Consider the following 12,637-nt stretch of genomic DNA (forward strand, 5'->3'; position numbering starts at 1 on the left):
TCCTTTGTTGCAATTGATGATTTTCTGTTTCTTTGGTGTATTTCGTTCAATTGCGGTTTTGGATTGAAGGTCTTTGGTTCAGTGATGTGGCTTACATTGTGAGAATAAAATATAAGCGTGTAAATATATGGCTGCAAGACGTGGAAGGTCACCAAAGATAACCCGCGTCGGCTCTTCTTGAAAGTCTCCAACGTAGACTTCCAGAAAAGCTGCGGTGAGATGCCGATAAACCAGCAGATCAAACGCCGCAAGTGGAACAGGATAGGCCACACGCTCCGAAGAGACCCTGATCACATACCGAGGCAAGCCCTAGAATGGAACTCTCAAGGAAAGCGAAGACGTGGTGCTCAAAGCGGCTGGCGGCGGACGATCTCTGCAGAAGTGAAGGCAGTTGGAATGACGTGGAGCGAAGTAAAGCGTGAGGCTCAAGACCGCTCGGAATGCGACGTATTGTGGACGCCCTCTGACCTATATTGAGGTCATAGGAATAACTGATGTGTAAATACAGAATGATTGGTTATAGATGAAAAAGCTAAAATTGATTATTGTTTACTATCTGTCCCTGTCTTTACATTGACAAAACATATCGGCCTTTTTTAATAGCATTTCAGAGAACTTTATACAGGTTGATTCGAAATACATCCAAAATCTTTTTGCGGATCTCGATTTGGACTCTCACTCTTAAACAATACCTAATACCGACACAAGGCCACCCAAAAGTGTTCAATCTTGTCTCAGTCACTATTACCACTTTGGAATACTGGAAGAAGAATTGTCGAAAGAATCTTCAGCAATGTTTCTATCTAGTCACTGCACCTGCTACACTCCACACAAGTCACCGGGGTATGTACAATAGAACCAAAGGCTACTCACCACGCCACAGCACCTGTTTTTTTAGGAGCAACCACGTTTTTTGAGAGCGGCCACCAGCTCCATAACAGAGAACAGCATTAACTAACGTTGGATCCGGATTCCTTCTTGGCTCGCCTGTAGTCCACGCTGCCGTCCTAAGCCGCAAACACACAACATCAACACTACACAGCTCTATTCAGGTAGAGCGCATTATTACGTGCGGAAGTCTTCACGCAACTGGTACACGCCCACTACTTCACAGGCCCTTCCGCTTCGTGAACTCAACTCCGGTGAAGCTGTAAAAGCCCTCGTGCTAACAGCAACAACTTCAACAGGGAATAATTTCTATCTAGTGTGACAGGACATAGACATCTCCCTGTGATAAGCGATCCGGCTTCTCTAGCGATAAATATGTGCAAATAATATTTAAGAAGTCAGTTTTTAAAGGTAAATATATAGAACTGTTTTATCATATTTTCTATAAAAATTTACTAGATGGCGCTGGCCACTACGCGTAGATGTTGTACTGATTTACCGACGTTTTGACAATATTCGTGCAGCAAAAAATAAATAATTATAAATAACAAAAATTGTGTTTCTGTCTTTTTCGGACCTTGAAAAGCAGCTTAACAACATCTGCACAAAATATAAGGAAGGGAAGAGGAAAAAATATCCATTAATAAAAAATAAATACATTTAAAAGACTTTTAAGTTAAACGGTTTTTGATAACCATATTGTGGTGGTTGTGGAAAAATATGTACCTAGTCCGCCATATTGGAACGGCGTCTATCTTGAATTTTAAATTTTGACATAATCATCGTGATTTACTAGTGTAGCCCTTTCATTTGATACCCATATTGAGGGGGTTAAGGAAAAATATGTAATCCGCCATTTTGTATCGGCGGCCATCTTAGATTTATAATGTTATTGTTTTTATTATATTGTATTGTCATCTAAATTAAATGTGTGTACCAAAATTTCAGATCAATCTGTATGTATCATTTTGTTAACCAAAGTTTACTTTTTAAATTTCAATACAATGTGAACGCAAATATTGATTAAACAAAAACAGTACTAGGGCATCATAGGCGGTGACAGTATAACGAATATTGGCCGATACTACTTTCATTACCGGATCAAAGGTCAGGCTCTAGAAGTGTTAAGGTTGAAAGTCGTTGACCTCTATAGGTTTCTGATCGCCTGGTATATTCACCTACGTTTCACTGCAATCTTCCATAATGCTTTTTGGTAATAAATTTTACCATATTTAATCGAGTGAGATGCAAAATAGTGAAATTGAGTTAAGAAAGTCCTCTAATTATATAGAAACTAATTTTATTCTGATAGTGGAAAAACATGAAAGTACAAAATAGAAGAGAAAATAGACTCCCAATAGATTTAAAACAAGACCGGATGGAAGCAGTATGCTTGCTGGACCGCGGTCTCAACTCCTTAAGGCTGCTATGTACTTTCATATTCCATATATATTATATATATGGCCCCGAACATAGTGGTCAGTGTTTCCCAACGTTGGGCCCACGCACTAGGTAGCAGTTTGATTGTTAAGGGGGCAAATATTAGAGGGACCAGAAAGTAACATCGTTTTTGTCAAAAACTGATTGATTTTTACCGCTCTGGCATAGAAAATTCGTATTCTAGATGACAAAAGGTCGTAAAATATATTGTTGATTAGAAATAAAAACTTGTTAAAAATGTAGTCGTGTGAATTTAATTTAAGAAAACGACTTTACTTTCCGTTAGCTCTGATATAAAGTGTACTTGATACAAGTTTAACCAAAACTTTAATATAAAGAAACATATATGTAACATAATAGGGCGTATGAATTTTAGGTAGGTTATGATGAGGCATGGCATAAAAAAGGCTTTAAAATACTGCATTAAGTTATGTTAGTTAACTTTGTACGTATACGGTATTATTTTTGATTCGATCTTGTAAAAAATCTCTTTCCATGATTCGTTGAGAGATTGTAATAAGACTTATTATTACTTAGATTCCAAAAAGTGAATGCGGGTAAAACCACGAAGTAATAGTCACAAAATATATTTTATCTTAATGACTACGTTTTCAGAATAATAAAGTAATTTTATCTCGTCGCTTGTTCAGCAAAGACTTTTGTCTTCGATGTTCACACGTCCCACATTTCTCTGGCTCAGAAACATACATTCTACAACGATGTCATTGTGTTTGAAATAAGTTAGGCGGAATATCGCCGGCGCGGAGATTTGTTGTGAATTGTTTCTGGGTCACCGGCTGGAACGACAATAGGCGACAGATAAAAAATAAATAGCGCTCTCTTTCGTTTTCTTAATTTAATTATAGAACGCTGTGTGTGGACGGGCATCGATCAGATTCGCCTGCGATTTTTTTTTAATTGAGCAAAAGTTTTAATTGTTAATTTTGCAGACAATTTTGACACATATATATATATATATATATATATGTATATAAGGGATTTAGGTATAGCTTATTTGCACCCAAAAATCAATGGTTTCATAAATAATAAAGAACATAATAATAATAGAGTAAGAAAAAGCTTTTTAAAAATTAATATTACAGTAATACCCCGCTTTACGCGACCCCGTTATACGCGGTTTCACTATAACGCGAATTACGCGAAAGAGTGCTTATAAATATAATGTAGTCATCAACTTCTCTATGGTGTCTTGACCATCAGTCAAACAATTAAAAACAGTGTTGGGTGTTATGAACGTATTTTACAAGAACTTAAACAAAACGTTACCCAAAAGACAATAGATGTATTTTTCCTGTAAAAATAAGAGTATGTATTGCATAAAGTGTTCCTAGAATTAAAGTGATTGAATAAAATGATTTGTATTTTTTTGTAATAATTTTTGAATTTTAATCATAAACCTCGTTATACGCGAATTTCAGTTAACGCGATTTTTTTTGGAACGTATCCCTCGCGTAAAGCGGGGTATTAATGTACATGGTTTCATTAATAATAAATAACATAATAATAATAGAGTAAGAAAAGGCTTTCAAAATTAATATTACTACAAACAGTATCCAACTATAAATATTGCACATTCGACTTTTGGAAAGAGACAATCGGCTAATTTCGGCTTTGTATAGCGTTATCTCTGTCGCACGAAATACGACGACACGTCACATAGGTAGTGTGAGATAGATCTGTTATAAGTTATGTGTCTGTCGCATTTAAATTGAAAAAAAAATGAACCACATGTGAGAGTAATCATTTTACTTTGATTGAAATAAGTGTAAAAGATTATACATATCTTTGCTTAACATTTACCACTTTAAAACTATAAACCAATAATCAATCAATTTGTATTTATGTTACATGAATGACTTCTTGCTAAATGCAATTTAAATTTATGGGTTCAAAAATAATAAACAATGTAATGTTAAGAATATGTTAAATTTTTAAATTTTTGGTGGTGTAAAGTTGAACTCAAAGGAGGTTTGTGAAAAGTGGCTGTCCGAGTTCTTCGCAAATAAGGAGGGAGGCTTCTACGAGGGAGGTATTATGAAGTTGCCGTCTAGATGGAAACAGATTATCGAACAAAACGGCGCATATTTGAACTAAATCCGATCACTGTAACACTTTTTATAAAGCATTGAATAAAGAGCAAAAAAGCGGAAGGGAGATATTTGACAACCTATTATATGTGTGAAGATTTTATATTGTAACAAGTAGTCGGTTTTACGCATTTAAATAGAAAAAAAATTATGTTATATATTTTAGAGTCATTAAAAATATGCTGTCAAATATACTATACATTCACACCATAAAAGTATTATTAGCTATGAGTGATTTGTTACCGCGAAATGATATAAAAAGGATTTTATAAAAAGGAGGATGTAGTTACAGAAAATAAAGTGATATATGCGGGAGCAGTTAATACTTTGCAGAACGGAAACAGTCTGGTATTTCAAGAGGATACATACCATAATGGTTCAGAACGAGTTGAATGTTGCAGACATTTGTTTGCATCTTATAAAGTGGATTTTAATTATATTTTTTTTGATGTAAAACAATTTCAATTGACTTTTACATCTTTAGCATTTAAAGACTATTTGAGTAGATTTCTATGAATGTACATAATATAAATTATCTTAGGTGGAACACTGAATTTTCGCGTATTTCTTCAAGCTACTATAAACAATTTTTATATATACAAATATAAACATATTTACATATAACATATATCGATAATATAGTAAGAATAATCGTTTTCAAAATTCAAACATATTTCAATTAATAGTTGTTTATTATAGAATATTCTGGCCTGTTGCATTTAAATAGAAAAAAATAATTTATGTATATACACACAAATATATATATTTATTTATATATATGCGTGTATGTGTGTGTGTGAGAATCACTCTTGGTGAAATAATATAAAGTTTTTACTGTGTACAATTGGATTTTTTTTATGTTTTACAGTTTTAAATGTTCGACATTGTTGCATGACTATCTGTCTTTTCTTCTTCCTTTTTTTCGACTGTTACACCTGGTTCCTGACTTTAACTAAATGTTGCCACTATGAACATGAAATAATATATATTTTACTATGTGGCTATTCCCCATATATAGATAAATAATTTGATATAGCTGTGAAAGCTTACCCTTTAAATGTCAGCTAAGAGTGTTAAAGTTTTTTTTATTATAAGTAGGATCCATTATTCTATAATTTACAGACATTAGCATTTCTACCTTTGTTTTACATTTGCATTTGACTTTTTCAAAAATTCCTTTTTGTTCAACAAGCTTTGTTATCCTAGTATCATCCTAAAGTTTAAGACGATACTATACTAAACTTTCTAACTTAAACCTTAAATTATTTTAAACTAAACTATTTTTATTTACAACGCCCTAACGATTTCTAGTTTTTTTTAATTACGTTTAGTACGACCATATCCAGAAACAAAATCGATTATTTTGTAATCATATTACTCATACTAATAACTACTCATATATTGATAATATCATAGTGATATTGATATATTCTCGTGCTCTTTTATCTTTTAAAATACAATTTCATTCGAAATTATTGGATATTCCCAACACAATTTATAAGTCGTTGGAATGTGATGGCTTGCTGTGATTCGTAATTATTACTCTCTGTTCTGCAGAAACCGCTGGATTATTGATCCCAGTTTAGTAAAGTTTTTGTTTTGTTTTATTATTATTCAGCTTTGATTTATTAAATGTTCTAAGTGAGATAGTTTTAAAGTGACAATTGTTACTAATTTTATATTTCTAAATTGAAAAAAGTACAATACAGAAACTGAAATACAGTGAATTTAGTCGCTGATTCGTGGCGGAATATGATCTTTTTAATCTGTATTTTGATAAAATTTTAAATCTAATATATTAAATTCTCGTGTCACGGTGTTCGAACTTGAACTCCTCTGAAACGGCTTGACCGATTTTTACAAAATTTAATATGCGTATTCAGTAGGTCTGAGAATCGGCTACTATCTATTTTCTATACCCCTAAGTGATAAAGGTTGTTCACACTTAAAAAAAATTTTTTATTTCTTTAACAAAAGTTTTTGTTTTTATTTTTTTATGATACAGCATACAAGAATACATACAACCATAAATTTTCACCCCTCTACGATCAACCCTTATTTTTTATTTGTAAATTAAAATATCAATTTTTTTTGCAAAACAACGTTTGCAGGATCAGCTAGTTGTTTATAAATTCTTCTGCTTATGTGCAGATGGACGCCTACTGCAAGAAATAGGCATTCCCCAAATATCGCCACGATCACGCGTCTTGCGCTGCCGCCACTATTTGCCCTGATCTTGACTATGTCGTTGTCCACATAGTGGGAAATCTACCCACGCCGCGTCCACCAACTCGCACTCACTCGTGGATAATTAATAAATAATTCCAAATAATTAAATCCATTAACTTTTGGATAGGGTAATTAATACGTTAATTGAGAGAAAATGAATACATGTTCACTTTTTTGCATTTTGGACTCGACTCTGTAGATTTCGTACCTCCACTAAGACCTATTTTAATACAACCTCTTTTATACATTTACTCCTATGACCAATAATTTTGTAAATCAAGGACAGAATGCGTTTATCAATTTTAAAATCAATCATCCATAAATAATACAAAATGGCTGCCGTTGCCGGCGTTTATATAGCTTGCCAAACTATTTAACATAAATTACGTATTGTCTATGTAGATCTTTTATGTTAATGCCTAGGATTTTCACCGTCCTACATCGTGACCACGATTTAGACTAGACAATTACATTTATCGAGGCATGATCTTTAGAAAATGTTATCGAAAATAAAGCAAGCTACAGTTAAAGCAAATCTATTCCGTATTATTCGCAAATACGGCGAGAATTTAGTGAAAAAGAAATAAATAGTACTTTCAGTTTAGTCTTAAACATCTTGTTATATACAGGATGATATAAAAATCTTAAATAGATGAATATATAGCAGTAAGAAGCCAAATGTGGCTCTTTAAACATATACGTTTTAATTTACTATCATAAAAATGTTTGTAAATGTTGTTTAACAAAATACCAAAACAAAATTAACTCCACGCTTATTTAAATTCTGAGAAACTTCGCTTTATTTGGAACATATCACCGATGCTATCTGAGAAGGGTTTAAAATCGTATAAAAAAACCACTAAACCAAACACGTTGGTTTAAGAATATCACTTTTTTTATTACATTTATGTCAACAAAATTAGTAACACTAAATTAGATGCTAAATATAAGAAGCGACGATCCGATAAGAAACCTCTTTGAGGCTGTTCTACCACTTTAAAATAATTCTAAGAAATTCGTATAAAATTATGGTCGTAATATAAAATACATTAGATCTAATTATACAAGAAATATATTAAATATGTTAATAATAATATTGAAAATAGGAGAAATGTGTTAAATAGGTAAAAGATCTAAAATTAACTAAGAAAGTTGTGATATATATAAATTGTATAAATAAACTAAACTGCAGTAATTGAGGATGTATGAAAGGATATTAGAGCGGAGAGAAAAATAGACTGAGTTATGAAATAAAGAACAGAATGATAGAGATTATGAAGAATGGAAGAAGAGTATGGAAATAATAAAAAGAAAGTAAATCCCTGTTCCCATAAAAACAAGGGGTGAAACCTATTATAAAAAAATCTCGGACACAAGTGTGAAAAAAATATAAAATACAGCATTGTTTGAAGACGAACGTATTTAAACAATGTGTGTTGCCGGTGATGACATATGGATCCGAGACGTGGTTTTATCAGAAGGCTCAAGGTCATCTAGAAAGCAATGGGCAATGATGTGATCGAAACACAAATGAGGAGATCGCAGAAGAACCAAGAACCAAGCTCTGAAGAGGCAGTAGGTAGGGAACATTTCTCGTGTAACCGTTAAAGCTAGAAGGTTCTAGAAGACCACGAGCCGGCGTGGGTACGCTCCCCACTAGAGTGGACCTATTAGGAAACCTAGAAATAAAAATAGTTATAGCATTAGTAAATTGTAGTATATTAAGTTAGATCTAGTTAGTATGTAAAATAAGGTAGATAAACCTTGAGGTTTTCCACAATAGAGTTGAAAGCAGGCTAGGATATTATACTATAAAATAGAGCTTAAGAACCGATTAGAAACGTAAGAAGTAAAAACCTTACATATTAAAAGTTTCTGACTGTTGGCGATAGAGGTATAAGCCGTGAAAAAAGAAAAAGTGGGAACCTATCCCCACTGCGTATACTGGCTTTTGGTCAGCAATTTAGAACCTGAAGGATGAAACATAAAGGAAGTATATCCACAAGAATAAGTTTGACTCTTAGCGGTAGAGGTATAAAGCCGTGAAAAGAGAAAAAGGTGGAAGCCTATCCCAACTGCACTGGCTCCTGGTCAGCAATTTAGAACCTGTAGGATGAAACATAAAGGAAGTATATCCACAGGAATAAGTTTCTGACTCTTAGCGGTAGAGGTATGAAGCCGTGAAAAGAGAAAAACATGGAAGCCTATCCCAACTGCACTGGCTCCTGGTCAGCAATTTAGAACCTGAAGGATGAAACATAAAGGAAGTATATCTACAAGAATAAGTTTCTGACTCTTAGCGGTAGAGGTATGAAGCCGTGAAAAGAGAAAAAGGTGGAAGCCTATCCCAACTGCACTGGCTCCTGGTCAGCAATTTAGAACCTGGAGGAAGAAACATAAGGGAGTATTTCCACAAGAATAAGTTTCTGACTCTTAGCGGTAGGGGTATGAAGCCGTGAACAGAGAAAAAGGTGGAAACCTATCCCCACTGCGTGTACTGGCACTTGGTCAGCAATTTAGAACCTGAAGGATGTTACACAAAGGTAATATATCCACAAGAATATCACGAGAGAAAGTGTATTGATGGAACTGATTCATTGCCTGACTGATTTGCAATGGACACAGCCCGTGGCCCGGAAACATATATTTTGAGAAACCATGAGCTTGCCGGAACGAATAACTCACGCGAAGATTTCTCTGAGTTTATTTTTTATCTGTTCTTCTACGCAGAATGCACATTGTTTTCGAATATTCTTTATAATCAGTTTTATTGTTTACATTATTTATAAATACAATAACTTTAAATATATTCTTTGCACGGATACGACAAAATCGCTGTGGAATTTTTATTTATACAAGACAGGGCAGCTCGTTTTAATTTTATATGAGTAGATATATTTAAAAAATAAAAACCAGCTAAACAAGTTGCACTAAAAGAGAACATGACAAAATATGTACAAATAAATAATTAAAATAATAGATAGGGCAAAACATTGAACAATTCATTTTCAATGCTACATCTAAATCCCCACAAAGCGGAAGTATCATCTCTGTACTCCTTACTTCTCCAAGATCAGAAGGAGATGTCCTAGGAAAGTTCCATTCTGATATCATCTCAGAGTTTCAACAAACATTCTTCTAAGTCACTTAAAGCACTGCAGCCGCAGGCCTGACAACAACAACTTCATCCATTACACTTGTTACTTATACACGAGTACTGAACTGCTTTGCTTCCGGTGATGACTGCCGTCTCCCATCCTCAGCATGGGCGATCTGAAGCAGAACCGGCATCCTGCCATTGCAGAGTACTCCCTTACATCTCAGACTGCAATTATTATAATATATAGGACACGAATATAATCAACCTTTGTGTGAACGGCTTTGGTCAACTGGCAAAATCAGGCTAGTTCAATTTTGTTAAGTAAGAAAAGGACCAATATTTTATTACACCGATTAGTGCCAACGTGTAACATAGCTCCTGAAGATGCCCCGTGGAGGGTTGAAACACGTGTTGAGTAATTTGGCGGTGGCGGTTGTGTGATTCGCATTGTTTGCCGCATACGCATTTATCAGCGGGCTGGCGGGCGGTACACTTTGTTGCACGACTACCACTGCATGTGCGGAAGTGGCTAAATATTGGTCCTTTTCTTACTTAGGATGGACTTCCGCAAGATAACGCCTGATTCCATTAAATAATTTTGTTAAGTTCGTTGATCCTGAGTTATGAGACACTCAGTTCTGATAAAGTTACAAAAGCCTCCGGGCTAGCATCATTAACATCAACAGAATATACGTATAAATGATTAATGAAAAGAACAGTGTGTTCAAAGCCATACTTCATCAGATGTAATGAATTGTGTTACCTATTGCGAGGAAACCACGAGATTTTTTTATTTATGTAATAACACTTTTTGTACACCATAGAAAATAAATAGAGAAAAAAATGAAACAATTCATATGGTACAAGACGCGGTCTTATTGCTCGAGGCGATCTCTACCAGACAACCTTTGGATGGAAATGAGAGACATGAAGGAGAGGGTAGTTTATGATGTACATACTTACAAATATATACACACATACCAATACACATATTAATACATATATAGACAAACATACAAATACATACATTACTATTTACATAATTGTAATTTACTAACGTGTCAATAGCTATAAATAAAAAAAATGTATTAAAAATATATCTAACATTAAGTTTCTTTGTTTCAGAATTCGAGTAAATATGGACGTATGATTCACGGCACAGTGTATTGTTAATTCTTAAATAAGTAAAGTTATAAGTGTGTGTTAAAAAGACCTCGATTGTGATAAACATGGAGTCAAAAATGCCAGTATTTTACGTAGCTGTTATATTTTTCGCTGGTGAGTAAAATTTTACTACCTTCTTAACTACTACTACTACTACTCCGCTAGCTCAGTGACCCAAAGTGGGTCTTGGCCTCCGAAGCGAGAGACTTCCACTTTCCTCTGTCTTGCGCCATCGTCTGCCATTGGCTGACATTCAATTCGCGCAAGTCTGCCTCAACGCGATCGATCCAGCGATACCTGGGTCTACCCACTGGTCTTCGACCCCTCGGTTGAACCCTCTTAAACTATCTGAATATTTTTACTAAACGTATATATAGCATCGTCGAGATAAATCGTATTGGGAAGTCGAGTTCTTTGGCCGCTTGGCAAAGGCCTCAAACAAATAACTTCGGTAAGAAAAGGACCAATATTTAGCCACTTCCGCACATGTAGTGGTAGTCGTGCAACAAAGTGCATCGCCCGCCGGCCTGCTGATAAATGCGCATGCGGCAAACAATGCGAACTACACAACTGCCACCGTCAAATCACTCAACACGTGTTTCACCCCTCCACGGGGCATCTTCAGGAGTTATGTTACACCGATTAGTGTAACATGTACTAATCTTTTCTTACTTAGGATGGACTTCCGTAAGGTAACGCCTGATTCCATTAAATAAATAATTTCGCTACAAATGATCGCGTAAAATACGGACCCTCAACTTGGTGGGTTCCTATCGCTTGGCTAAGATCACTACCACTTCAAGATGATTTGTCGTAAGGAATCTCTGCAAGGCAATAGATGACCGGAGCTTGTTTAATATGTTTAACAAAAATAAAGTCGGAGTTACATCAAATAATTACTCCGTCGTCTTTTATTGTACGACAAGACCACGGATTCAAAACTTTCAAACACGATTGAAATTGTTTCAACTCTAATAGTTTTGAACTACTTGAACTGTGAACAGCCAAGATATGATACAGCCTACCAACGTCATTGTTTTCAGCTCTAACTTAGAAGTCTTCAAGACAAAAGTGAATAGGTATCTTCTAGGCAAGCACGTAGCATTGTAGACCTCACCATTGCTTAGTATTCAGTCAAATGCTTTGCCTACAAAAGATAAAATATTTCGAAAAACACTTGGAAAGAAAATGTGTAAAAAATTGCACTTTATAGGCCAGGCATTAGACCTCTGTTTCGCCTGATTGAGCGATGACGAGGTCTATGATGCTACATGCTTGTTTTAAGTTCACGGACCCTTCCGCTCCGTGAACTCGGCTCCGATGAAGCTGTAAAAGCCTTTAGGCTAACAGCAAGAACATTAACAGAGAATAAGTACATGCTTGTCTAGAAGAAAACTTTTCGCTCTTGTCTTAAAGACTCCTAAGTTATAATTGAAAACAATGAAGCCGGTATATTATTCCACGTCGCTGTTCGCACTATAAAAGTATTAGCCAAACGCTTATTGTGTTCGGATGGAATTTCAACCGTGTACGGATGTCGTGAATCCTTGCGTCTTGTTGTCCGATGGAAGAAAGGAGACGTGGGAATTATTTAGTGTAATTCCCCTGCACTTTCTCCCATCTGCAGTCTATAGAACATAGATAAACTGGCAACTTTTCCAAGCTTCGGTCTCAGCAAAGCGTCGTTACCAATCAGACTCTTGGCTCG

At 35.0% G+C, this 12,637-nt stretch overlaps 1 protein-coding gene across 1 annotated transcript in view; it reads left to right on the plus strand.

The window, feature by feature from the left end:
- The window catches only part of LOC137925382 (agrin), a 101,601-nt gene that overhangs the window by 47,405 nt on the left and 41,559 nt on the right, over positions 1–12,637 (plus strand). The window contains exon 2 of the mRNA XM_068768814.1: positions 10,891–11,043. Coding sequence (XP_068624915.1) covers positions 10,995–11,043 — 49 coding nt within the window. The 5' untranslated portion in view covers positions 10,891–10,994. The remainder of the gene's footprint in view (positions 1–10,890; positions 11,044–12,637) is intronic.

Source organism: Battus philenor, unplaced genomic scaffold (assembly GCF_028537555.1).
Source record: "Battus philenor isolate CCGP_79_NKW_IND1 unplaced genomic scaffold, ilBatPhil1.0.hap1 SCAF_27, whole genome shotgun sequence".
In the NCBI taxonomy this organism is placed as follows: domain Eukaryota; kingdom Metazoa; phylum Arthropoda; class Insecta; order Lepidoptera; family Papilionidae; genus Battus; species Battus philenor.